The 27,847-nt window shown below is 40.9% G+C and overlaps 1 protein-coding gene across 5 annotated transcripts in view; it reads right to left on the bottom strand.

Annotated features, from left to right (window-relative positions):
- The window catches only part of dnai4 (dynein axonemal intermediate chain 4), a 101,706-nt gene that overhangs the window by 25,995 nt on the left and 47,864 nt on the right, over window positions 1–27,847 (bottom strand). For 4 of the 5 annotated variants that reach the window (XM_080195587.1, XM_080195586.1, XM_080195583.1 and 1 more), the window contains 7 exons: window positions 25,903–26,097; window positions 24,112–24,266; window positions 19,064–19,150; window positions 13,876–14,027; window positions 10,363–10,520; window positions 6,941–7,065; window positions 3,054–3,152 (listed from right to left, as the gene is read on the bottom strand). In XM_080195587.1, the coding sequence (XP_080051713.1) occupies window positions 3,054–3,152; window positions 6,941–7,065; window positions 10,363–10,520; window positions 13,876–14,027; window positions 19,064–19,150; window positions 24,112–24,266; window positions 25,903–26,097 (971 nt within the window). The remainder of the gene's footprint in view (window positions 1–3,053; window positions 3,153–6,940; window positions 7,066–10,362; window positions 10,521–13,875; window positions 14,028–19,063; window positions 19,151–24,111; window positions 24,267–25,902; window positions 26,098–27,847) is intronic. The other variant, XM_080195585.1, reaches the window with a different exon arrangement.

The following is a 27,847-nucleotide window of genomic DNA, read 5'->3' as shown; positions in this document are numbered from 1 at the left end:
CAAGCTGTGCTCAGCATACCTTTTAATTCAATTTTTTACTCTTATTCAATGCTTCTAAAACTTAATTCTAAATCTTTTACACTCTTTAATAATGAGTTAATTCAATATCTTACAGATTTGGCAATCCTTAGGACTCTGGAGACCTTCCTCTATACCCTAGCTATGACTGTAACACTGCATTCTGCACTCTTTCCTTTCCTTCTCTATGAAGAGTATACATTGTATAGTGCACAAGGAACAATATTTTTCACTGTATACTCATACATGTGACAAAAATAAATCAAATCAAAGGCAATGCTGCCTATGAACTATGATCAGCAGTCTCATAATTTGATGACTCCAAAGTGAGGTCTTCCTAATGTATTGTTATTCAGCTTTTTCTACATTTGAGAAATGTGCTTATGCGCAATTTCCTTCTCTCCCAACTGAGAAACAGCATCAGTGAATTTAAGAAGAATTGAAGGAATGAAGAAGCTATAATCTTTGAAAGTTGAATTTTCTTCTTATCACCCTATTCCTGGAGGCAATAACTCCCATTAGGTAATTGTTAATAATTTTTTTATATGTGAACCTAGATAACAAGTTTCAGAAGGCTTTTGACTGTGAAAGCATCACAATCTAGTCCTTGCCTAATATCCACCTAGAGCGACTGATTGTAAAGCTTTACTGAACAACAATTAGGACATGATCCACGACAATTTTTTTCTCATTTGCCTAACAATGTTAAGATCAATTGTAATGTTTCCTGGGTGAGCTTATAGTCATATGTGCTCTTAGCCCAAGGCCCTCTTAATTTATATGGCCCAGTTCTGGGAGCACAGGACTATATACCCAATGAGCCATAGAATGATTTGCCTGTTGTTGTACACATAATTTATTATATTGTCTTTCTGCATTATAGGTTTTTAGCATCGTTAACTAGAACATTGTTGATTGTTCTATCAGGTTTTTTGATGCAGAACTAGTCAATAGGAAATAGATGTGGTAATTACAGCAATTACACTTCACTTTGCGATGTAGCTATGATAACAATCAGAATATCAATCTGGCAATTAATAGCACTTCAGTTTCAGAAAAAAATAGAATTTGATATTCACAACTGATCTCCCTTTGCAACTCTGACGAGAGAACAGATAAAACTACATGGAAATAGCTTAAGTGACTGAAAATGGATATTTGCACCATTTTCCTCAGGGTTCTATCAATCTCTTTAGGAGTTCTGGTGGGAGATTGATGAAATCCCTCTTTCTGTTTGTGGACAGCACAGTGGTTGGTACTGCTGCCTCGCAGTGCCAGGGACCCAGGTTCAAGTCCGGCCTTCAGTGTCTGTGTGGAGTTTGCACATTGTCCCCATGTTTGGTTTCCTCCGGGTGCTCTCGTTTCCTCCTACAGTCCAAAGGTGTGCAGGTTAAGTGGTTTGGCCATGTTAAATTGCCCCATTATGTCCAAGTAGGTTAGGTGAATTAGCCATGGTAAATACATGGAGTTACATTTGGGGGGGCGGGGGGGGGGGCGCGCGAGCGGTGGTGAGCCTTGTTAAGGTGCTCTTTTGGAGTGTTGGTGCAGACTTGAAGAGCTGAATGGCTCCTTCTGCACTGGGATCTTATGGGAAACCTTGCCATAAATTCATTTGCTGCTGTTCATATAGAAGTGGAATTTGGATATTATTGTCATTTACACGGAATTCCAAATAAACCATATGGCAAAGACCATCCAGTATTAATAGCAGAACAGAAATATCTGCAAAAAATCCTGCTGGCAATACTAGTGAATAGCAGCCTGTTTCCAGTTGGCTACTGTTGGTTTCAGTTATGCTCAGTTGCTGTCTCCTACCCTAGTATGAGGCCACATTAAACTATCAGGCCTCATTGGAATGATGTTCATACACTTCCTGCCTGTTCTGACTAAATTGATTGCCTTCAGAATATAAAATCCGTTAGCCATCAGTCAGCATTCAGATAAATGTGACAAAACGGAATTCCAGTTGTGGCTTTTGTAATTTTATTCCTTTCTCAGAGTTACAAAGCAGGTGGGCAGAGTGGACGGGGCCCTTAATCCATCCCTTTGCTTGCTCCAAAATCAATTCAAATCAAACTAAATCCATGGTCCCCATAAAAGATACATACTAAAAAGAAGCTGACAAGAACATGTATTACACCTGATCTGACACTTGATCCTCCATTTGATCTTAGCGAAAAGGCCAAATTCCAGCTGCATATTGGGGTGGTGGGAGTTGGTCTGGGAATGTATGACCTAAACTTTCTTTTTGAGATACAAAGCATAGCACTCCTGCCACCTTTTTTGGTTAGCACTGTAAGCAGAGCTGGGACCATGTAAACAGTGTATAAGGAGACGGAAATGTGCAACAAGACCTGGGTGTCTTCATACACTAATCACAGCAGGCAGTAAAAAAGACAAATGGTATGTTGGCCTTCAAAATGAGAGGATTCGAGTACTGGAGCAGGGGTGTTTTGATGCAATTATATAGGGCCTTGGTGAGACCACACCTAGAATCTTGTGTGCAGTTTTGGTTTCTTTACCTGCACAAGAATGTTCTTGCTCGAGAGAGAGTGCAGAGAAGGTTTACCAGACTGATTCCTGGGATGGCAGGACTGATGTATGAGGAGAAATTGAGTCAGTTAGGATTATATTTGCTAGAGTTCAGAAGAATGAGGGAGGGATCTCATAGAAACCTATAAAATTCTAACAGGACTAGACATGGTAAATGCAAGAAAGATATTCCCAATGATGGGGTTGTCCAAGACCTTTTAGGACAGAGAGAGGAGAAATTTCTTCACTCAGAGAGTGGTCAAAATATTTTATGTTTCCAAGTAGTTAGATATATCACTTAAGGTGAAGGGAAGCAAAGGATATGAGGTGAAGGCAGGATCAGGCTATTGAGTTGAATGATCAGCCATGACCATAATGAATGGCTGAGCAAGGTTGAATAGCTGAATACCCTCCTCCTGCACCAATTTTCTATGTTTCTATCTCTTTATTAATTAAATCATTAGTAGAGCTAAGTTGAAGTTTGTATTTCAAATGTTGCATACCTTGTGGACTCCATAGGTTTCTAGGAACTGTTCATTATAGGCGCGTGAACATTTATGAATATAACCCTCTTCTGTGCCAGCCAGGTAAATAAAAGGTTCCTGCCATGAATCAAATCATCAAGTTCAAGAGTCACATAATGAAGTGAAATACAATTTACAGAGCTATATGTTGCATAGCTAACCTAGCAAAATTGGGTTGACATTAAAGAATTTTTGATGCACTGTTAATTTTTATCTTTTAACTTTTCTCTATAGGCCATGCAAAATCAATGTTTGAGAGGTTGAACAGGTAGCTTGCTGTAATCAGATCTCTGCAAAGTTGTCAAAAGCAGATATCTCAACCTTGAAATGGCACTTTCCTTTCTTGCATGGAATCACTTAGCCTCTGCTCAGAACCCCCTCCCCCCCTTATAAGGGAAAGAGAGGTAGATACTCAAGAGTGTGAAGAGATTCTTTGGTATCTGAGGTCTGCAATTTTTCACCATTTAGATAATATGCTTTTCTTTATTCTTCTTGCCAAAATGGGTAGTTTCACATTTTCCCACATTATATTCCAGTTGCCAGTTCTTTGCCCACTCAAGTAAAGTATCCATTTTTTTTTGGAACCTCCTTATGTCCTCTTCACTACTTACTTTCTTATCTGTGTCATCGGGAAATTTGGAAACCATCCTTTGATCCCTTCATCCAAGTCATTTATATAAATTGTAAACAGTTGAGGTCCCAGCACTGATCCGTTGACACCCGCCCATGATGCAAAAGCACTGTCACAGCTCAAACATCAGAGAAACAAATACCTTCAGAAATTATTATGGGGAGATGGAGGTCATGTGACTGAAATACAGCCCAGAAATAGTGAATTTTTCATTGCACAAAAATCATCAAGTTTTGGAAGAAACAGATTATGAATTAAAAGTTACTGAAATAAAGTTACACAGGCTCCACTCCTGGAATCTAACTGAACTTGGAAAAAGCCACTAAACCAGCCAATGACTCAAACTGTAAACCTGCAAGTTATATTTTAATTTTCATCATTGAACTAGCTAAGAAAGTAACTGCCCACAAAATAACTTGTAAATTTTACATGCTTGTGTATGTGACTGTGCGTCACAAAAGTTCGAGAAGTGCGGATTTATCTTTTTTAATATTTTGCTATCTCTATCATCTTTAATTCAATTAAAATAAACTTTTGTTTTGAATCTCAAGAAAGCCTGTCAGACTTGTTTTTGTAATCAGTATGTAAATGGTCAAACACAGACAATGAGCAAAACTTTTTTTTTACTAAATCACAAGGAAACTTATTATGGTCACACTTGGAATATAGGACAAAGGACTCATCATACTTACCCCTCCCCATGTGGCTATAACAAAAAGTTGATGCAAAGATGACTGTTCATCTTTAATTGATACATATCAATAATGTTCAAAACAGAGTCTAATTTCAAGTTTGTCTGTTAATTTGTTTTAAACCAGATTATTGCCCAGATTAAAATAAATTATTCAATACGTACATGTGCATTAGCTTCGAAGCATAGATAAAATCTGTCAGTTTTGAGGGATTGCTGAGGCTGAAATTGTCCTGGATAGTGAAAGTGTCCTGAATTAACAACTGTGGAGGCCACTTACTTCCAGCCCCATGAAAATGCCTGCTACCATTTCGACCTCAGCCCATCTTTGTTGAAACTCTCTGTCACTTTTAGACTCAGCTATTCTGATGCTTTTCTTCCAGCCTCCATCCTTCTATAATTCCAATTTGTCCAAAATCTGCAACACGTGCTGTGACATTTATCCATTAGCCCCTCATGCCATTACTCCCTTTGTTGACTGACATTGGCTTCAATCCTCAATGAATTATCTTCAGAATTGTTGTTTTCATGTACAAGTTTCTCCATGGCTTTTCCCACCTTATGTCTGCAATTCTTGCTAGTCCTTTATCCCCTCTGAAATACCCTGTTTCACTGACCACACCTTTTGTACATCTCCCTCCAACTCTTGATGTGGCAGGACATTGTACTTTGGTAGTCAAATGTTGTCCTGACCTCTTTCCCCTCTGCTAAAACCTTTAAAAAAAGTCATGTCTGAGCTTCAGCCATCTCTTCAAATCTCTTCCATTTTGGCTTGATATGTGTTTGCATCCTGACAAAGGGTCATCCTGACTTGAAACATTGGCTCTATTTTCTTTCCATGGGCGCTGTCAGACCTGCTAAGATTTTCCAGAATTTTCTGTTTTTATTTCAGCAATCTTATTCTGGCATGTAATCTGTTTCTTTCTCTGCCTGAATTGCTGCTTTGCCTGGTTCTCTCCAGTACATCTTCTTCAGTTGAGTGGCTTAATTTTCCAAACTCTTCCTTTCGTCTTTTGCATCAAGCAATCTTCTGTTTGGACCTGAGTAGTACAGCACCTTCCGCCTCTCTGCAGAATGTCAATTTCTCCAGCTCATTTGTGTTTTCCACATGACTGGTAGTTCAATCATTCAATTGGATCTCTGGAGATTTCCCAACAGTGGCCCTGGTCCAATTTTTGCTTCAACAGTATGGTCTTGCAGTAAATGATACAAGATATCGTACACAAGTGCCATGGATCAAAATCTTAAGGTGCTTCACTCTGAGACAAGCAGTTCTCTCACTGACCATGAAACTGATAGCATCCATTATATGGTATTTCCTTGGTCCTTCTCGAGTTCCATGCTATGATCTCTGTCGTTGAGTTCTGCTTGTGGCTTTTTCTCTCAATTGTTTTCACCTTTTTTCTTCACACTCTAACTCCAATTCCTTCCCTGCTTGCTGGTAAATGTTGTACTGTTTCTTACTGGCCCTACTAGAATTTCTAACTACTTCCATCTTATTCAGAATGCTTGTTTTTTTTTCTTAGCTTTGATATAGCATCTATCACTTCAATCAATAGATTAGGGGTCACAAAAATTTACTTCATTTTCTACAGTTCTCAGTTAAGTTTACCCAAATTTTTTTCTTCACTCTTCTTTTTCTATGGCTTGTCTTACTTTAAGATTGGTTAAGTTTTATTGTTTGCTTGTAGTTTATTGCTAAAACTTCCAAAGAACTTCTCATTACAATACAAAAAGATGGGCACAACTGGGCCTTGTTGCTACAGCCTTTCATTTAATCATTTATGGTGCTCCTTCACCCTCCTTCTGGTGCCCATCAGTACTCTCCTTCAAGGGTCTTTTGTTGCCCTGCTGGGATCTTTCGTTGCCCTCCTTCTGGTCCTCCCCCTCTCTGGGGTTTCTCAGTATTGCCTACGCTGAGACTGGCACTGCCTCTTGCTTGAGAGCTTATTATCTCCTCTGAGCTCCAGCATTGCCTCTTTCTTGAGGTTTTTATTCCTTTAAACTCTTGCGTTATATCTTTCATGTGTGGGCAGCAAGGTGACATAGTGGTTAGCACTGCTGCCTCACAATGCCAGGGACCTGGGTTCAATTCTGGCCTTGGGTGACTGCGTGGATATTTGCACATTCTCCCACAGTCCAAAATTATGCAGGTTAGGTGAATTGGCCATGGTAAATTATCCCTTAGTGTCCAAAGATTTGTAGGGTAGGTGAATTGTGGGGATAGGCAGAGGAGAGAGCCTGGGTAGGATGCTTTTTCAGAGAATCAGTGCAGACTTAATGGCCTCTTTCTGCACGAAAAATAAGAGCTGAAGTTTTTTTCTGACCTTGCCCCAATATCTAGACACACTCAGTTTGCAGTGGGATTCAATGAACAGTGATAAGGGACCAGAATTGTAGTCAATTTCCTTAACGAATGAAATAGGAAAATGAAAATTCAAAATTTGCAGTCTTGAAGAGTAATATCTAATAAAAGTCCTCAAGAAACCAAAAAGAATAGCTCAGGGCAATGGGCAACACAAAAATGGATTTCATTAAATATACCTTTTGGTGGAAGGAAAAACACATTCCTGGTGCTTGGCGAGAAATGAAGGCTTCACTCTTCTTTTCTTTATCAGATGTTACTTTCTTGGATGTCTGTACTCCTGTTCGTTTTAATCTCATTAAATCTGTACAACAAAAGGAATATTAAATTATCAGGGAAGGGTAGCATCATGATTATGTTATTGGACCAATAAACCAGAGGCCTGGGCTACTGTTCAGGAAACATGAATTCAAATGTTTACATGCAGGTGGAGAATTTAAATCCATTTAATAAACAGTTTGTTTCAGTTATAGTGCCCATGAAAGTGTCAGATTGTTGTAAAATCCAATCTGGGTCATAAGATCTTTTACAGAAAGAAATCTGGCATTTTTTAAATGGCCCAACTTGTATGTGAATGCAGAAATACATTAATATTGTTGACTCTTAGTTGCCCTCTGAAATTGCTAAGCAAGCAACTCAGTTGTATGGTATTACTTGAAAAAGCTCTCTTAAAACAAGACAAACCATACAACCGTATGAAGTAAAAACAGAAGTAGCCCATTCAGCCTCTTGAGCCTGCTCCACCAAACAATAAGATCATGGTTGATTTGTTTCTGTTACATGTTCTAGGTTCCCATCTACCCCTGATAACCTGTGATTCCCTTGCCTAACAAGAATCTATCTACTTCTGCCTTAAAAATATTCAATAACCCCACCTCCATCACCATCAGCGAATTACAAAGTTGCATAATCCTTTGAAAGAAAATATTTCTCCTCACCTCTGTCCCAAAAGAGCGACTCGCGATTTGGAAACGGTGCCCCCTAGTTTTGGACTCATCCACAAGAGGAAACATCCTTTCCACATTCACATTGTCAAGATAATTCGAGCCCTTATATATTTCAATAAAGTCACCGCTCTTTTTAAACTCCAGTGGAAACAAGCCCAGTTGGTCTAACCTTTCCTCCGAAAATCACAAAGTTCCTCTGAACCACCTCCAATGCATTAGCATCCTTTCTTAAATAATAAGACCAAAACTGTACACAAGGGGTGAATTTTTCCTTTTTTTTGAAGTGTCAGGCTCAAAATGAAAACCAGCGTGCAGCTCACCAGCTATACAGATGAGATTTTAGTACAGATCTGAAGCCTCTCGGAAGAAAACAAAAACTAAGTGGGCAGGGTTCACGCCATCATTGTTCTCAATTCTTCTTTAAACTTAATTTTTCCAAAACATACAAATCTTCCTGATACAAAACATACAAGTCTTTTCTTACTGTTCACACTTTTGGGATCAACTACAATTTAATACCCTTCTCTTGTTTATTGATGGAACTGTTGCAAGCTGTACAGGGACTTAGCTCCCCTTTGAAATTTAACAGGTAAAAAAAAAATTAAACCCCCTTCGAACTCCTAATACAAATTTTTAAACTTTAATTATTTACTTACAAGACCATTGACTGTAGCTTTGTTACAAATGTATGCATTCCGGATTTTCACTCCTTTCAAGCCTCAACTCTTCAGGACAAACGTTCTCCTTTAACCTTTCATAAACAAGAACAGAAAAAGTGCTGGAGAAACTCAGCCAATCTGGCGGCATCCGTAAGGAGAGAAAGTAGAGTTCACATTTTGAGTCATTTAATTCTTCATCAGAACCAAAGGGAGGGGGAATGTGAGAAATTGCAACAAAAGGTAGCAACTTTAAAAACAAAAGACAGGAGGTCTGCTTTGGAGGGGGAAAATGGATGTTTACATTGAAACAATACATGTATGAGATATTCAAAAAAGGGGTTTTGGACGGAGGAGTAAGGTCACAATCTAAAGCTGCTGATCTCAGCATTGAGTCCTGAGGGCTGCAACATGCCCAACCGGAAGATGAGATGCTGCTCCTCCAGGTTGTGCCAGGTTTCACTGGAGCACTGCAGGAAGACCAAGGATGAACATGTAGGCATGAGAGGAAGGTGCTAAGTTAAAATGGTAAGGTTGGGGCCTTCTTTAAGGATTGAACAAAGGTGATCCACAAAACAGTCACTCATACTCACCACATCTGTGTCCTGGGCCTTCTGTAATGCTTCAGTGAAGCCAGGCACAAGTTGGAAGACCATTCTTCTCCATCTTAAAACTCTTTTCATAAATATCCCTTACATGTATTGCCTCAATGCAAATCCCCTGCCGGCTGTCTGCATCCAACTCTTTCATAGCTCCAACACATTTTCCCACCTTTAGTTCTAATGAAGAGCCAAAGGACTCTGCTTTCTCTTCTTACAAATCCTGCCAGGCCTGTTGAGTTTTGCCAGCATCCTCTGTTCTTCTTTCACTTTCAGCATCTGCAATATTTTGCTTTTCCACTAAATTTTCCCCAGCTTAATTAAATCATTTAAACACGCACATAGATACACAACCTTTCTTATAGAAAAACCCAACATTGCTCAAAACTATTTAAAAAAATAACATTCATTCCCACTCTATGCCAATTTGCAGCCCATCAAGGTAAAGGTAACTATGAGTCGCAGGACAATCAAGCACTTAAAATCTGAGAGCTATGAAACCTCTATACATAGGCATTTCAGGTAAATTTGCAGAATAATTCAAGCCTGAAAGTACAAAACTGCACAACTGAGATTTAGGACTATGCAAACAGTGATGGCAACACATTCTATAAATTGGAGTTCTTGATTCTTAGTTCCATTGTACTGTTACAGACTTCAGGACAGGAGGGAGAGTAGATAGTAAATTGGTAGGGGATATTTTTCTCAGATCCAGAGATTTCGCCACTACTAAAGTTAAAGTTTATTTATTAGTCACAAGTAGGCTTACATTAACATTGGAATGAAGTTACTGTGAAAATCCCTGAGTCACCACACTCTGGCGCCGTTCAGGTACACAGAGAGAATTTATCATTGCCATTCCACTGAACCAGCATGTCTTTCAGACTGAGGGAGGAAACTAGGGCACCCAGAGGAAACCCATGTAGACACGGGCAGAACGTGCAGACTCCACACAGAAAGTGACCCAAGCCACAAATCAAACCCGCGTCTCTGGCGCTGTGAGGCAGCAGTGCTAACCACTTGCCACTGTGCTAAGGTACTAGTACCTCGATCAATGGAAAATTGTTCAGGTGTCAATCTATAATGAATGCTTAACTTATTCTTTAGAACCATGCCTAGTCTTTCCTTTTGCTTTTTGTATGTAGGCACTTTATAGTCAGGGCTACTTGACAGTGATTAGGAATGGTGATTGATTTCCCCTTCATCAACCTAGAAACACCGAGGCAATTTGAGCACATAACATGTTGTAATAAACTGTATGGAATATAGATTTGATCTAAAACTGAAGGCCTGTATTTAACTGGCTGAATCATCAGGCTATCAGTTAGATGTCCTTTTATAGTTGCTTAGTTGTGGTAAATTAAACAGTTGTTAAATGCTCTAGCAGCCACACACCTACCTGATGATTCCAGTCCTTTTGCAAGAGTCCATTTGGCAACCCTGCCATCTGCAGCAATGGAGATCAAGGTCCCCTCCTTTTCATCTCCTTTTGAGTTTCTGTCCTGTGCAGTCCACTTCAGTTGCCAGACGGGGCCAATATGTTTATTTGGATCATTACTGTAAATGGTTAAAGAGGTCACAATGCAAATTCTCAAATTAAAAATTGTAATTTTGGGACATCTATCTGAAAGTATTATATCAAATATTTCATTAGGATATTAGTTTGTCAGTATTTGCAGACTGGAATCGAAATGCAATTAAATAAAATCGCCCAATGGACATTTTCATTCTGAGCCTGAAAGATTAATGTAATCAATATTAAACTTGGATTTGTCTTCCTGAATCTAAACAGGTATGCATGTTTTGCTGGAGATAATCTAATGTAGCAGGCTTATTTTACAAAATGTCTTTAGTGAATCACAACTTGCACCTGGGGGAATCCTATGTCTCTCTCTGACTACCTGCCTGTGAAAATGGGTGTATTTGTTGGTCCTCTTGAAAACAACATTGATACAGTGATATGACACTGATCAAGAAATGCCAAAAATGTATCAATTGGAATCTTGGAATATACTAGAGGCATATAAGTTAAGGGCCTTCCTCAGCACTGGCATCGTCAATAAGGCTCAGTTCAGCTGTCATTGTTGCGCAAGGATCTGTGACAGCCTCTCAGGAGAGGTGCAACACTCCACTTTGACAACTAGAAGAAGTACATCTCTGACTGTACGTCCTTGTTATAAGAGCCTGCTCGTGGTTCTGCTTCCATCCATCTCCCGCTTAACCACCCAGAGGCTGCCTCTGCAGCTGGCTTTAAGGTTGCAAGTGTAGAGATCCCTGTGACTTCATCTCCCTTCCTTTCAGGTGTTCCTTGCTGAAGGGCTTGCTCCCCAGTGGACAATGCCAATGGCAGGTGGGTACTCCTGGTCTCTAGGGCCATTCTTCCAACCACCCATCCACTCCTACTGAGTTCATTTTCATTGTCCTCAAGTAAGGAGCCAGGTGGCTCAACTGAGTTTCAGCCCAAAGCTCCGGCACCTGAACTCCCCTCAAGCTGCAATATATTGTGGCTGTGTTTCTCCAGTCTTGCTGTGAAGGAATGTTGCCTCACCTTGATGTCTGCTGACTCCAGCACTGACCTGCACCGCCCCCCCCCCGCCCCACTTGATTGATTCCCTACTGTACCTGCTATGACTCTGATGCCCTACGGCTCTCTACACTTTGTGCAAAGTTGGATTAGACCAGTAACATCCTGACCAAGTACCTTGATTTCAGTTTTGAATTCCTACCAGGCATGCCATCACCCTTCATAAAATCAGTAACCTGCCAAGTTCACACCCCCACCTGCCCCCCCGCAACAATACTTCACGTCTCCCTCCCCCTCACCCTTATAAGCCATCTTCAAAAAGGCCAGAAAATCCCATCCATATTGCAATATGACTAAGGTTGGAAAAATAAATATTCCAGAGTTCACAATATTTCAATAAAGTCTGACAGATGAAAAAGGGGGAAGAATAATCCTGTTAATAAAGAATGCCACAAGGAAAACAGCAAGAAAAGATCTTGGCTCAGAATACCAGGACAAAGATTCAAAAAGTGTGGAAATTAGGACTAACATGGCTCAGTAAATACTGGTGGGAATAGTCTATAGGTTCCTGAATTGTAGTGATACCATATACCATTAAAATAAGAATAAGTAAACCAGGAATATAAATAAACGCTCTTAGAAATATATGAAAATGAGAGTAGCTAAAGTAAATGTTCAACTCATAGAAGCAGAAACATGAATATTATCATGAGAATGAGGAAATGGCAGAGATGTTGAACAAATATTTTGCGTCTGCATTCACAGTAGAAGACACAAATTCCATCAGAGAAATAAAAGATAACTAACAAGTTAATAAGAGTCGGGACAGGTGTTGGGAAAATGTCAGAATCTATTATTAAAAAAATCTTAGCAATATGCTTAAGAAGATCATAGTATGATCAGATAGAGGCAACATAGCTTTGTGAAAGATAAATTGTGTTTGGCAAATTTATAAGTGATTTTTGAGGTCTTAATACTAGGGTGGATAATGAGAAGCCATATTTTTAATATACTTTGATTTCCAAAAGGCACTCGATAAAGTGCCACATAAAAGGTTAATATTGAAGGGAAGGGATGATGGCACTGTGGATAGCACACTGGCATGAATGGAAGATTGGTTAACAGAGAGGAGCAAAATAGGAATAAACAGGGTATTTGCAAATTGACAGATTGACTCGAAGAATGCCACAGGGAGTATTGATGGGGTTCCAGCTACTTTTAATCTTCATTAATATAGACAAAGAGGATTAAGGATGAGTTTATTCAAGGCTGACCTAAGACATATTTTTGGTCTCTCAGGGAATCAAGCAAAATGGGGAGTGTGTGTGAAAGTAGAATTGAGGCAGAAGTTCAGCCATAATCATACTGAATGGTGAAGCAGGCTTGAGAGGATATATGGTCTACTCCTGCTCCTATTGCTTATGTCTAATAGGTGATTGTGTTGAGAACAGAGAAAATTACAGCACAGGAACAGGCCCTTTGGTCCTCCAAGCCTGCACCAATCATGCTGCCCGACTAAACTAAAATTCCCTACTCTTCTGGGGACCATATCCCTCTATTTCTATCCTATTCACGTATTTGTCATGACACCCCTTAAAAGTCACTATTGCATCTACTTCCACTTCCTCTGCTGGCAACGAGTTCCAGGCACCCACCATCCTCTGTTGTAAAAGACTTGCCTCGTACATCTCCTTTAAACCTATGCCTCCTAGTAATCGACTCTTCCACCCTGGGAAAAAGCTTCTATCCATTCAGTCCATGCCTCCAAAATCTTGTAGACTTTTCTTAGGTCACCCCTCAGCTTCCGTTGATCCAGTGAGAACAAACCAATTTTCTCCAATCTCTCCTCATAGCTAATGCCCTCCACACCAGGCAATATCCTGGTAAATCTTTTCTGTACCCTCTCCAAAGTCTCCACAGCCTTCTGATAGTGTGGCGACCAGAATTGAACAGCATATTCCAAGTGCAGCCTAACTAAGGTTCTATATAGCTGCAATATGACTCGCCAATTTTTAAACATAATGCCGTGGCCAATGAAGACAAGCATGCTGTGTGCCTTCTTGACTACCTTCTCCTCCTGTATTGCTACATTCAGTGACCTGTGTACCTATACACCCAGATCTCTTCGCCTATCAATATTCTTAAGGGTTCTGCCATTTATTGCATATTTTCTATCTTTATTCGACCTTCCAAAATGCATTACCTTACATTTGTCCGGATTAACTCCATCTGCCATCTCTCCACCCAAGTCTCCAGCAATCTATGTCCTGCTGTACCCTCTGATAGTCCTCATCACTATCCGCAAATTAGTCTCAATTTCCACAAGAAGTAATGCAACATGGCTGGTACTATGCTAAAATAATGTCAATGATCATCCAATGATCTCACCTACTGTCCAGAACTAGCCCATTTTCAGGGTTGCGTATATTGTAGATTGCCACAGTTCCATCATAGTGGCCCACTGCCAGCAGATTGGGGCTATCTGCAGAGAACTCCAGGGCTGTAACACCAATGTCACAGTAATAAACGCGTTCAGGCCACTAATGTAAATACAAAAGTTTTTTTTAGTGAGGAAAGTAGAATTAAATCTATTAAAGTCACATTTTTACTGAAAAGATTGTTCTAATGAAATCTGAGACAACATAAATCCAGAGATGTAAAATAGGCCACCGACTCACTTTCAATGATTTCATGCATTTGGAACTTTAAAAAAAGGAAATATGGAATGCAACTGCTCATTCTTAAAGAGGTAAACAAATAGAAATAACTTTGTCAGCTTTTAGAAGTGCTCATATCATGCAAAGAAGGATAAATGAAGAAGGATTATTATAGATGAGTAGAGTCACAAAAATGCTCTGGGATCAAAAGAATAGCTAATACTTATTTGTTCCATATTTGCAAGAACCCTCAAACAGTCTCTCTCTCTTCATCATCATGCACTACAAGAGCATTGGCGACCATGGATCGCCTTTGTTAGTTTTGCACTAGAGGTATGGATCATCCACATTGATGATACAGCTTATAAGGCTTCTAAATAGATCATTCTTCATTGATCTCAATCTCTTTTACTACTGATCTTTCTGATAGACTTCCTAAATTATGACTTGATTACAAAGCCAAGAAATTCCAATCATCTTTTCTTGATTTTGGTCAACAGAGTTCTTTCGGTCTCAAATTTTACTCTTCATGGTTAGTGTGACTTGTCCATAATCTCTTCATTATTTCTTTCAAAAATAAAACCACAACTCCACAATTTCAATTCTTCTCTACATTGCTTCACTCGTTGTCCAACACTCGCTTCCTATGTCAAAGCTGGTGTTATGTAGCAGAACAAGATTTTGAGCTTTGTTTTCATGACTAATTTTGTGTTAATTATAATCATGTTTATTTTTTTGAAATGCATCTTTGGTCATTCCAATCCTTTGTTTAATTTCATGTTCACAATTTCTGTCCTGGGTAACAGAATATATCTACATATTTCATCATATATTAATGTTAAAATATAAATATGGCAAATAAAAAACTGTTTTGGCTATGTTATGTTTCCTTTTAATCCAGGCCTGAAATGGAGACTATCACTAAGTTCCTGGTGCTGCCAGAAGACAGATTGCTGATTAAAAAAATGTCTGCAATTTCTTTGAGTTGTGGATAAGTCTACAGATTGACAGGTGGAGATGGAGACAAATGCATTTTCTCTCTTTGTAAAGGCAGTAGCAAAATATATTACAAGATAGAAACCCTTGAGCACCAAATCTTCTGATCTCCTCTGGTCTCTAAGACTTATGACAGAAGATGCATGTTTGGTACCTGTGGAAATCCTGACACACAGGTCTACATGGGAATTATCCAGGAAGTTTGAATTTCCAACAGACAATTCCCTGCACCCGAGACCTTCCATAGAAATCTCTGACTCTACTGGACAATTCGGTGGTACTTACCCAGGAAGTGCAAGGCAAATTAAAACCTTGGGTGGAATTAAGTGATGCGACAGGTGGGAAAGTAGCATGATTCCCGCTGAATAGCAGGATGGATTTCACATGCATTTTCTGTTTTTCAGCTAATTAATTATGCATCACTGAAGAAGTTTGCAGTCTGAAGAATGTGCAGAGGTGAGTTCGGTCTCCCACAACAAGGGTCCATCCAGTATACTTCAGTCATATGCAGACAATGATGGTGAGTGATCGAGTGTAGCAGCCTGTTTAATCAATCACTAATTATCTTTTCCCTATTCCAGCTACCAGCAAGAAAAGAATTTGAGCAAGAGCCTCAGCCCCAGCCCCCAGTCAACCTCAAGTGAGGAACCATCAGATGAAGGTCCATTACTGTGTTCACCTTCAATCTCCACCCAGTGCAGATACACACACTAGGGTAAGTCCCAATTCCAGAACAGGTTTGGGGTCACTATTTGGTGACCATCTCATGGACACATGTCCACAGCAGGCAGAGGCAGTGACAGCTGAGGTCTCTGACCATCTGAGTATTGGTGGATATTAGGCCCCAGTAGAGTTTTAGTCTAATGAAGAGCCTTTGCAATCAGCCCTAAGAGATATGTTGGAGATGCAGAAGCAATAGGGGAACATCAGACAAAGTTATCTAAGGCTGTCACCACACTAAAAAGGATGGAGGAATCCACTTTGTTTGATGTCATCGCTCCAGCATACAAATGCATTGAGGTGTCCTTGGGAAGGGTGGACTCGAACTTGGAGGCCATCTAGGTCCAGCAAAGTTTAAGAACATAAGAAATAGGAGCAGGAGTAGGCCATCTAGCCCATCGAGCCGGCCCCACCATTCAATGAGATCATGGCTGATCTGAAGTGGATCAGTTCCACTTTCCTTCTCTCTCCCCATATCCCTTAATTCCCTTGTCTGTCAAAAACCTATCTACCCATGACTTAAATATATTTAGCGAGGTAGCCTCCACCACTTCAACGGGCAGAGAATTCCAGAGATTCACCACCCTTTGAGTGAAGAAGTTCCTCCTCAACTCCGATCTAAACTGCCCCCCCCGCCTTATCTTGAGGCTGTGCCCTCTAGTCCTGCTATCCTTTCTGAGCAGGAAGAATCTCTCTACCTTGCTACAGATTTGACAGATTTGTGCTTGGATATGCACACCATTGCCCCAGCTATGGAGGAATTCCAGTAGTTGTTAAATAAGGGAGGAATGGGGCACCTTTATCATTGTCCTGGTGTCCCTTCTTGTCAGGGAGGGACACTTTGTTACCCAAAGTGAGTACCTTCAAGGTACTCTGGGGTGTTCTACCTATGACACTCTAAAGGTGTCCTGTCACTCCAAATCTTCTCCACTTGCGACCCCATCAATTCCAGCACATCATGCTCAAAATAGTGCACCTGTCCCGGAGCAGGAGAGCCTTAGCAGTCCAGGGCCATCCAGGCCTCTTTTGTCTCTAGAAGATATCTGCCAAAGTCATCACAGACAATAAGACATAGCTGTCAGCAGGCTGCCTCCAGCACTGCTGCGGTTGCTGGGATTGTGCCTAAATGTATCAGTAGGTTATTAAAATTAACAAGTTCTTAATATCTAGTGGTGGCACATAATCTGCACCATTGTAAGTATTTTTCACATTTACCCTGCTTCAGGCGAAGAAGGACAGTGCTTCAAAAGCTCATGATTCCAAATAAACGTGTTAGACTTTAGCCTGGTGTTGTGAGACTTCTTACTGGTTATAAAGGGTCGTCTCTTTATTCTGAAGTTGTGCCTTCCTAGTCTCCTTGACCCACCAACTAATAGAAACATCTTTCCCACATCCATTTTATCCAGGCCTTTCAGTATTCTATAAGTTTCAATGAGATTCCCCTTCATCCTTCTAAACTCCATCTAGTACAGACCCAGAGGGCCTGGTTTTACCATAATTGATTCTAAGTGCTGAATCTGGGCGCAATTCAGATCCGACTTGGAAAACTGCTCTCAGACGCCCCCCATATGCACTTAGCCTGAAAAAAAAAATTGTGGGTCTGAATTGCGCTGTGGTTGGGGATTATCACACCCAAAATGCTGAACTGCGCATGACCAAGAGAAAAAGTTTGAGAAACGTGCCCTTGTCACATCACTCCTGGGCTGCAGGAAGCGTACAAAGTGGCCTGGGAGTAAAAAGCGATAGTGATGGCCCCCACAGATATCGCCCCAGCCTCACAATATAACTATCCCCCTTATCTGTCCACCCACCCCACCTCTGCTACCCAGACCAATAACAACCGCTGCCCTCCTTCCCCCCAACTGATCGCCCGCAGAATGGCAGTGGTCTGCCCGACCCCTGCCAGAAAACCATCTGGCCTCCCCCCTACCAGAGAATGATCAGGCCTCCCTCCTCCCTCCCCTCACCAGAAAATGACCTGGCCTCCCTCCTCCCCACACCCCCACGCCTCCCCCACCAGCGATACATCTGGCCGACTCCTTCTCCCTCCCCACCTCCCAGTCAGAGAATGATCTGGCCCCCCACCACTGATGTGAGTCAGAGAGCCACTAGAAGCTTTAAATTTACGTCTTCAGAAGCTGGAGGACCCAAAACAGACTTTTTGCCGAGCACGTCTGTTTCGTGCTGAATCTGGACAGGCGAACGTGATGATAAAGAGGAGAATGTTGGTAAAGTTGAGCAGGCAGCCTAATAATTCAATTTAAATGCATGCAAATGCACTTAAATCGCCACTGCGCCCATGTTCGGGCACGGTTCAGATCGTATCCATTTTCGGTAAAGTGGGCATCTTTGGTAAAGTGGGCATCTGCTTGGGCGCAGATCGCGTTAATTGCCTCACGTCCAATTTTACCAAGTTTTCACGTCCGAATACGGGCATGACGCAATGGTAAAATCGGGCCCAGAGATATCAAACGCTCCTCATACATCAAGCTTTTAGTTCCTGGGATCATTCTCGTGAATCTCCTCTGGACCCTTTCCAAGGCCAGCACAACCTTCCTTTGGTACGGGACCCAAAATTGCTCACAATATTCCAAATTTGCAAACTGATTCCAATTCTATTATCTCAACGCACAGGACATTTAAATTTTCTGTATCCATGTATTATTTTTCATAACTAAATTTGGTCAAGTGGTTTTAGCTAGTATGCATTGATCTGGTAATGTTATCTCAATCAGCAATTGTGCCTGGAAACATTGGTGGCCATCCTACATATTCTCAGTTTAGCTGTAACAATAAGCGTGGTAGTGACTATTCATCAGTTTTAGTTCATAGGAGCCTCAGTCTGTTACAGAATTTGGTAGCTAGAAATGACAACTGTTGGGAGCAATCTGAACCACAATAGCAAATGGAAAATTCTGTTCTTCTCCCTGCAAGCACAGTTAGCAATGGTGGATAATGAACAAGTGCAAACAGAGGATCTTACAAGAGGTGTGCAAAAAGTAGATCGAAGAGGTTGGTGTACTTTGGTTTTACATCATTAACTTTATGATGATTATAGAACTGACAGATGCAACATTTTTTTTAATGTGCAGCTATGATGGTTAGTCATTTCAATGTAATTCTAGGCCCAATAAAAGTGTTGCATCCAATTGCGTTTTTTGACAACTAGCCTCAAATCCTACTTACGCTCTTGTTCAACCCACCATAGGATTTTTCAGTGACCAACAGCAAATCAATCCTCCTCTCTGTTCCTTATATCCAAATTGACCATAACCCACCGCCAGTAGATCCTGTATGCCAACACAATAAAATAATTTATGGTCATCATAATATGTTTTTATTATGAAGTTATCCTAAACAATTATTATAAGTTGTTACTGAACAGCATACTTTAACACTTACCTAATCAATGTCTATTTACTGGAAGTTCAGTCCACTAACCTGAAATTTGATAAAACATTAGCCAAAAGAACCTCAATATCAATGCAATTTTCAGAATTCATGGGATGGATTTTGTGGAGTCCGCTAGAGTATGCAAGATGGTGGGTAGCCATAGAGAATTGGGCAGGAGTCGTGAGTTAGACTTCTGATGGAGAAAACTGTAAGCAATTAAGTCAGAGGTGGGAAAAATAACAAAACGGGAAATTCACCCATAAGAAGCAGGAAATTAATTGATTTGCTTAATTGCTCATTTATATATAATTTGAGTGCAATTTGACATGATTTAATCTTGCCTCCCCAATTTAGCAGAACTCACACGTCTCTCATGCTTCAGTAACCTGCACAGTGAAAGCTGGTGACTTACATACAGCTTTCTGGACTCAGTGTTGAGACTCCTTTGGGTTTCCAGGAGACTGAGTCACAGGGCACTGGATTGATCTTGGAAACATTTTCACTGTGAAAACCTGCTGATATTCTTCAGGGGCAAAGTGTCTGACATAAAATTTGGAATCCAGAACTAAGGGCCAAAATTTAAAGGAACAGCACGCAACTGAGGGACAAGTGCTTAAAGGAGCATTATACACCGGAGCTCCTGACGGGAGGATACTTAGGAGGCTACCTGCAAGGAAAGGGAGAGGTAATGGCCACGTGGGGATCATCCACCCTGTCCTTTCGCATCCTCAAGCACTGGAGGAGATGTGCTGGCAAGAATGTGACATCTCAGTCCTCAGTTGAACCCATTGGTGCCACTGAATTATCTTATGTGACGTTGGAGGAATCTCCCAGGATTTTGGGATGTATTTTTGTGCTGGAGGAACAAAAATTCGGATACTGGAATTTTAAGCTGCAAAGCTTTCCTAAAAGCCTGCAAGTGATTTCCAGCTCTAACACAAGACTGCTTGTCCTTTAAATATGACACCAGATGCTGCAAGGCCAACAGGTCATGCAGACTTCCTGACATCAGAGCCAACCTCTCACCACATGATCCAATAGCAAACCCACATTAGCTGGATTTATGAGTTTACCACCAAGTAATTTGGTTCAGCCAACTGCCACGGACCAATACCAAAACCCTGACAATCTTGCTCCATTCTTTAACTTGCATTTATAACTTATAGAATATGAAAACTAGCTCATTTATTTTAACATATGGATTGAAATACTTAACAGGTCATTTATCCTTTCATATCAGTTTGATGTACTCTCCTGTTTTATAAAATGTCATTTTAGTAATGTAGCTGTGTTGTGCTTTTACCTATCATCGATCACACTTACCACTTCTTATAGCTCCAGATGTTGGAGCTTTTCAGTCCTATTATTCAATGCATGGTTTCAAAGGGAAAGTCAGTAATGCAAAAGACACAAATGCAGAAATGACGAGAAAATAGTCTGCCAACTTTTAAATTCAATAATTGGTTTATAATATGGTGAGGTATTAGGAGTGAATGAACTACTATGGTATAGAATTTTAATTGCACCACACCTATTTAGCAGGTGTAAAACATATGCTAAAGGATTCAATATAACAGGTATAGCAGGCCCATCTCATGCTAAAAGTATGCTGCCCACCATACTGGATTGCACTTTGGAACAATTCAAGTAGTACGTTATAATGTTTAAATCAGGATCCTACCCTAATTGTAGCATCCTTATGTGAAATTGATCTTTCCCAGTGCCTGACTCACGCAGCAACTCACAATGTCAGCCATCTGAAGCTTTCTAAAGCATACAAATTAATTGCTGTTTTGCTAGGGTAGTAAACAACCTCTGGGTTTTATTTTGTTTATTTTCTGTGTTTCAGAAGCGAATTTTGATTTATGGGAACAATTTTGTTCTTGTGGTTAGCAAACCATTTGTTCCAGTTGTGGGTAGTCTGCTGGGTTGCTTTTGGGATTGGAGGAGGGGGAGAAGCAGCAAAGACAGGACTGAGCAGGAATACCTGAGGCAACTGTGACAGGGAGAGACAATTGTGAGAGAGAGACCTCTGTGCAGGATGCTACATCCAAGTACCGTCTTAAGGGAGTATTTCTCATATTGCATCTTCACCAAGAAGCAACATGTGAAATGCATATGCTTCACCAAGGAGGCTGTCACAGCACAAGGTTATCTATTGCAGCTGAAGGTGGAGCCTCAATACAAGAAGGCTAGCACTGTTGATTCCTGTCAAAGATATTTTATCCCTTGCCATTTATGCCACAGGGTCATTCTATCAACAATATATTACTTTGCTGCATCTTGATGCATCAAAAAGGTGCACAGATTTCACCCTATGTGTTATCCATCACCAGCTTCTTGGGTCTTTCTTTTGACTGACACACAAAACAGAAATTTTATTAAATAACTTCAGAGATGAGCAATAGTCGGTAGAAATAATTAAGAATCACTGTTGTGAAAGCTTGTCTTTATCCTCAATCATTTATCAAAGCACATCTATAAGGTGTATTCCTAATAGCTACAAAATGCATGTGCTGAGCTTCCACTGAGGGCATCTCACATAGTCTTAGTGGTCTGATGTTTTGGAAGCCTCTGTCAATACTAAACCCCAGAATCAGAACAGAAGCTATGTGACCTTCCATGCAGTAATATGATGTGCCATGGCAGTTGTCAGAGTGGATCCAATATGGTGGGGTCAATTTGTATTCATGGAGCTAAGCACTCCTTCAAGCTTGACAGAATGATCTCCCTGCTGTACATGAAATGCAGCCACAAGATGGGGCTGGATTTCTTCATGCTCTCAAACATTGTGCAAAAGTTTACTGGCAAACTTCTTCAGTAGCCTCAGCTTTCAAAAACAGCAACTAAGACTTTTACAACAAAGCCAGGTTGTGACTTCACTCTTCACCAAGCTGGCACCTGTACTGTCCTATCTCCTGCTATCTTTTCTACACATTTGTAACTGCAATTTAGGTCCCAACACCAGATGGATTGCAGTGATTCAAGAAGGTGGCTCAGAATCACACCTTAAGAACAATTAGGATGAGCAATAGCTGTTAGCCTTGTCAGCGATGTTCATATCCCAGAATAAAAGCAAACGTGGCCAGAGATTCACTATGTAATACTGTTTCTCTAGTGTACCCTCTAAAATGAACATGATGCCAGTCTCTGAACTGGTGCTTGCTAAGATCAGATTTTTAGAAAGGTTGTTCTCCTCTTCCTGCACTGACAGGAACTGTGAGAATTTCAGTGCGTGAAATAAAGGAAGGGAACAAAAGTCAGTTTTTCTTGTGAGTGCAGAGGGAGGTGAGTAGCTTTTGAAAGCATGTAGAGTATGAAGGTGAGATAATCAAGATCAGTTTGGCAGCATTTTTAGCACACCAAATCTAATGGTTCAAGAAGATGGGAAGTGAATGCTAGGTTTGTTAACCATGGCCATACTCAGGCGAACTTCAAAAATAATGAGGTGATAAGGGCAAATGTGTGAAGTGATCCTGAACAATAACTCCTCAGGCATTGCACATGATGTTCAAACCTGCTCCTGAAGTCTGAACAGGACACTTGCTGCCTCATGTTGTCTACGACTTTCTCTGGAAAGGAATAGGTGGACTATAACTGGCAGTGTCATTTTATTTATTCATTCACAGGATGTGGGTGTCACTGGTAAGGTCAGCATTTATTGTCCATTCCTAATTACCAATGAAAATATGTGGGTGATGGGCCACCTTCTTGAACACAACTCTGTGGCTGTTTAACAGGGCAGTTAAGAATCGATCACATACAGACCAGACAAGCTAAGAATGTAGAGGATATGCATGAACCAGGTGGGTTTTTAATGACAATCTGAAAATTTCTACTGATGCTAGCTTTTTAGATTCTGTTTATTTTAGTTGATTGAATTTAAATTCCACAACTGCCTTAATGAAAGTTGAACTCATACCTCTGGATCATTGGTTAAGGCCTTTGCTAATAGAGTAACATAATCAAAATACGCTACTGTTTTCTTTCTGGATTGATTTGAGATTCTTCCTATCATGCTTAAAAGTACAGATATTGTTTGCAAGATATTACATGTGCAGATAAGGATTACACTAATAATGAAAACAGAAGGTGCAGTTTCTAAATAGAAGACAAAAATGAAGTGAAGTGAGGTGAAGTGATTGCAGAAGAGTAAAGGAAACTGGGGGAAGGGAGCACTATGAGTCGTGGAACTACTGATGTTGCAGCAGGTGTGAGGTGAAAGCAGCTGAGGTGAGGGATGGGACTCTGAACTTGACAACTCTGCTGAGGTCATTCAGCTTCTTTCAGTTTTGTAGCTGGGAGTTCAGCTCCTTGAATTGACCTCCTTTGCAACCAATTTCCACTGGCGACAAGTGACTGGACAGTGTTTTGCATCCTCCCCACCAACACCACTGCACACACCGCCTCCCCTCATTCCTGGGGAAAATCACACCTTCCTCTCCCACCACCTAGATCACAATCTCCAAAGCAGCTGCTGGGTCAATCCTACAAATATTTCAGCCATTTCTTCCTTCACAAGCATTCCTCCTGTCAGCAGCCACTTTGCATCAGCATTTTTAAAGAGGGCTGGACACTTTGAAGTGCATTAGAGATGCCTGGTTTCTCCCCTCCCTCTAGCTGCAAAAGCACCAATTAATAACTATTGTAGAGCTGGATGCATGACTTACCCATCATAATAAGCCACCACTACCTGTCCACGTAAACAGGTGAGTAAATCACTGTTCCCTGGGCCAATTTATTGCTGTAATCAAATTTCTCAGTATCATCTGAACACACATAAAATGACCATTTAACATCACTGTTGTATTAGTTAATCATTATGATTTTAATTAGTTGTCTCCTTAAATTTACTTACCACATTGCGTTTGTTCCAAACCATACAGCTAACATTGCGTCCCTTGGTGAGATGACAGGTAAAAGACCATAGAGAATGCAATTTTGGACTCATGAAATCGAGCAGCATTAGGCTGTCTACCACCTCTTCCTCAGCATTAGGTGTCCCATCTGGATCTAGGTAATGTCAAGAGTTAAATACTAGAATACTGTATACACTTCCCAGTGAGGAAATAGTAAGTAACAAAAAAATGAATGATTGAAACCTGAATCTTAAAACATGCCGAAATGTTTCAGTCACTCAACTTCCCGGGAGGAATCCTTCAATAAAGCAGTTCCATTGAGGAACAGTGACCTAATTTAAGGTGCGTAATTAAGATGATTCCCATCATTTTCTTGATTTCTTTTTTAGTTACTCTTTGGGAACTTTACTTAGGAAGTTTTTTTTTGACTCCTGATGGCTGTGATTTTACCAGCTTGCCCCGCCCATTGATGGGAGGAGCAAGCCGGTAAAATTGCACAGGAGCCGAGAAATCAGGATCACGTCCAATTTCTTGGCTCTCGCAATCTTACCGGTTCCAGATTTCTGATGCCATCAGCCTCTTACCCATTTCCAGAGATAGGCTAACTAAATTAATTAAATTTATGATAAACATCATTTCATCTGTTTAGTGAGTCCGGCGCTCAATTGTCCAGGCTCACTTGTCTTTATGGCCTTGTCAAGAGAAATTCTCTCCAGCGAGGAAAACACCTGCTCCCCATGAATGGGGAATAGTTGTAGAATCAGAGGCCACTGAGACAACCTGGGGAAGTTGAGGGCAAGGGGGCGCCCCTTAGTCAGTGCCATCCTGCCACCTTGACACTGTCCACTGGGCAGTGCCAGGAGTGGAGTCTGAAGTGGCAAGTCCTGAAGGGGGTGCAGCCGATGGGGCAGGGCTCAAATTCCACAGGGCATATTGGGATGGGCATATGGAGGCATGGCCAAATCAGAGAGGAAAGGGCGCCACTGTGCATTGTGCGTGTGATTAGAATGAGGAGGGAGGGAAGTCCACTACCACTTTGCCTGTGATCGTTTGGGGGTTGCATGATCAGTCTGGACGGCGGGGGCTATATTTATGAGCTGTGTGGAGCTTGCGATCAGCTGTGGGCCTCTGCAATTGTGGGAGGATGCTGCAGCAGAGACCTAGCAGCTCTGTCAGGCCTCTGCTGTTGGAATTGCACATATGCAACCAGAGGTCTGCACATGTGCAGTAGCTCCCTCTGCTGTTGGAGCAAGCTGACTGGTGAATTAAGCCCCACCCACTGCCTCTAATAGCTAGAAACAGTCTAGCTCACTTTTTCAAACACTATGTGCATAAGATTGGGAGTAAAAACTTGCCCAAAAAATGGATCTGCAACTGTCCCATTTTCAGCACTTAAAATTTTTCTTGTAAAATTTTGCCCAGTGTTCTATTTTTACATACATGTCAAATGATGACAGCTTTGTCAATTTCCAAGATTTGCAGAACCAGTGGCGGGTGGTCATTAAACTAAAATAGTCATTAAGAGAGTGGGGCAAAAAGAATAGGAGAAAATGCATTTTGAAAAAGGCCCCTGCAGCATAAATCTTTTTTGCAACAAAATATTTTAAGTCAGAGGAATTCGGCATCACTAAATAGACAACCAGACAAGTATTAGAAGCACAAGATGAATAGGAGCTCAGAAACATTGAGCTTTTGAGTTGCTTGAGCAAACAGCTGACAAACATGATAAAGTAAATATCCTCTTGTTGTAAATTTCTACTCTTTTCAGGTTCTTAATGGTTATTAATTACCAGGTAAAATTGGTAGTTGTCGATAAGCAGCAAGTTTAGGTTGGAAAATGTTCTCCATAATGACACGTTCCATGATGAATAAATCATGCTTTAGCTTTTCATTTTTCAGGAGTTCTTCTGGATCATGCTCTAATTCTTCAGGTGCCTGGACAGTAACAACACTCTCCGACTCTGCCGAAGTGGAGGATCGACTTTCTACAATTACAACAGGATTACGTGTGTAAACTATAATTCTTAACCTGCTTCAGCACACAATTATTTTAAAAGGGAATAGCATATTACACTATTTTCGCCTTCCTAATTCTAGGTGGGAATTATGAAAGCAATTGCATACAAACTTCAACAGAACAGGACCATGGATGGCAAAGTTGACAAAAAGTGAATTTTAATACTTCCAAATCTTGTCCAGATTGCTGAGATGGGGGTCCACAGCTTTAACAGTTCCTTTCTGACTTCCTATGCTGAATGGATGAGAGAATTCCAGTTGATGTAGTTCATGTGGACTTGAGCAAAGCTTTGTCAAAGTTCCACATGAGAGACCAATTGAGAAGGTTAAAGCACATGGAATTCAGGGAAACTTTGCAAGATGGATCAGAAACTAGCTTGGCACTAGGACACAAAGAGTTGTAGTAGAAGGCTGTTTGAGTGACTGGAGGCTGGGGGAATGTTAAGCAGATGACACCAAGATTGGTAGGGTGGTTAATAGTTTAGATAGATAGACAGTCGTAGGTGACAGGAAGATATAGATGGATTGATCAGATGAGCACAGTGGTGGCAAATGGTATTTAACACTGATAAGTGCGAAGTGATACACTTTGGAAGAAGAAAGAAGATGACAGAGTATTTAATGAATGACAGGGCACTGGGAAGCTCAGAGAAATATATGGATTTTGGGGCACTTAATCACACATCCCGAATTCAACAGAGCAGGTGAATAGCTTTGTTAAGAAGGCATACAGGACACTTGCTTTTATCAATTATGGCATAGAGTATAAACAGTAAGAAGTCTCACAACACCAGGTAAAAGTCCAACAGGTTTATTTGGTAGCAAAAGCCACCAGCTTTTGGAGCGCTCGCTGCTTGATTACCTGTAAAGGCTCACATTTCCAACCATTGTTTTGTAAGTTGAGTTTGTGTCTTTAAATGCCCTGTTTGTGAACTGAAATCCCACTCACCTGACGAAGGAGCAGCGAGCGCTCCAAAAGCTAGTGGTTTTTGCTACCAAATAAACCTGTTGGACTTTAACCTGGTGTTGTAAGACTGTGTTTACCCGAGTCCAACGCCAGCATCTCCACATCATAGAATATAAGAGCAAGGCTAGTGTTGGAGCTGTACATAGTTTTGATTAGGCCAAAGCTGAAGTACTGTGTGCAGTTTTGGTCACCTCACTATAGGAAGGATGTGATAGTACTAGAGGACTAACAGACAGAAAAGAGTCACCAGGATGTTGCCTGGGTTGAAGCATTTGAGCTATGAAAGACCAGATCGGGATGAATTGTTTTCTCTAGAGCAGAGAAGACTGAGGGTGGGCATGATTGAAGTCTATAAGATTAAGAGGGGTATGGACAGGGTGAGTAGGGAGTAGCTGTTTCCCTTGGTTAAGGTGTCAATCACACGAGGGCATAGTTTTCAGGAAGAGGCAGGAGATTCAGGAAGATTTTAGAAAAACATTTTCCTCTCAAAGTGGGGGTGGGAATGTGGAATGCAATGCCTGGGAAGGGAGTGGAGCCCGGAAATCTTTAAAAAGTATTTGGATGAGCATTGAAATATCATAATACTCAAGGATATGGACTAAGTGCAGGAAAATGGGATTAGCATGGCTGTTGTTGTAGTTATTGTCAGTGCAGACCTGATGGGCCGAAGGGCCTTTAGTGCACCGTAATCTGTATCGCTGGAATTGTACCACCCCGCCTGCCACGGGAATCAGAGTGGGCGAGGGGCAGTA

Source organism: Carcharhinus amblyrhynchos, chromosome 9 (genome assembly GCF_965287045.1).
Source record: "Carcharhinus amblyrhynchos chromosome 9, sCarAmb.v2.hapA, whole genome shotgun sequence".
Lineage (NCBI taxonomy): Eukaryota > Metazoa > Chordata > Chondrichthyes > Carcharhiniformes > Carcharhinidae > Carcharhinus > Carcharhinus amblyrhynchos.
The sequence above is the reverse complement of the archived record's forward strand: the minus strand, read 5'-3'. Positions and strand labels throughout refer to the sequence as shown.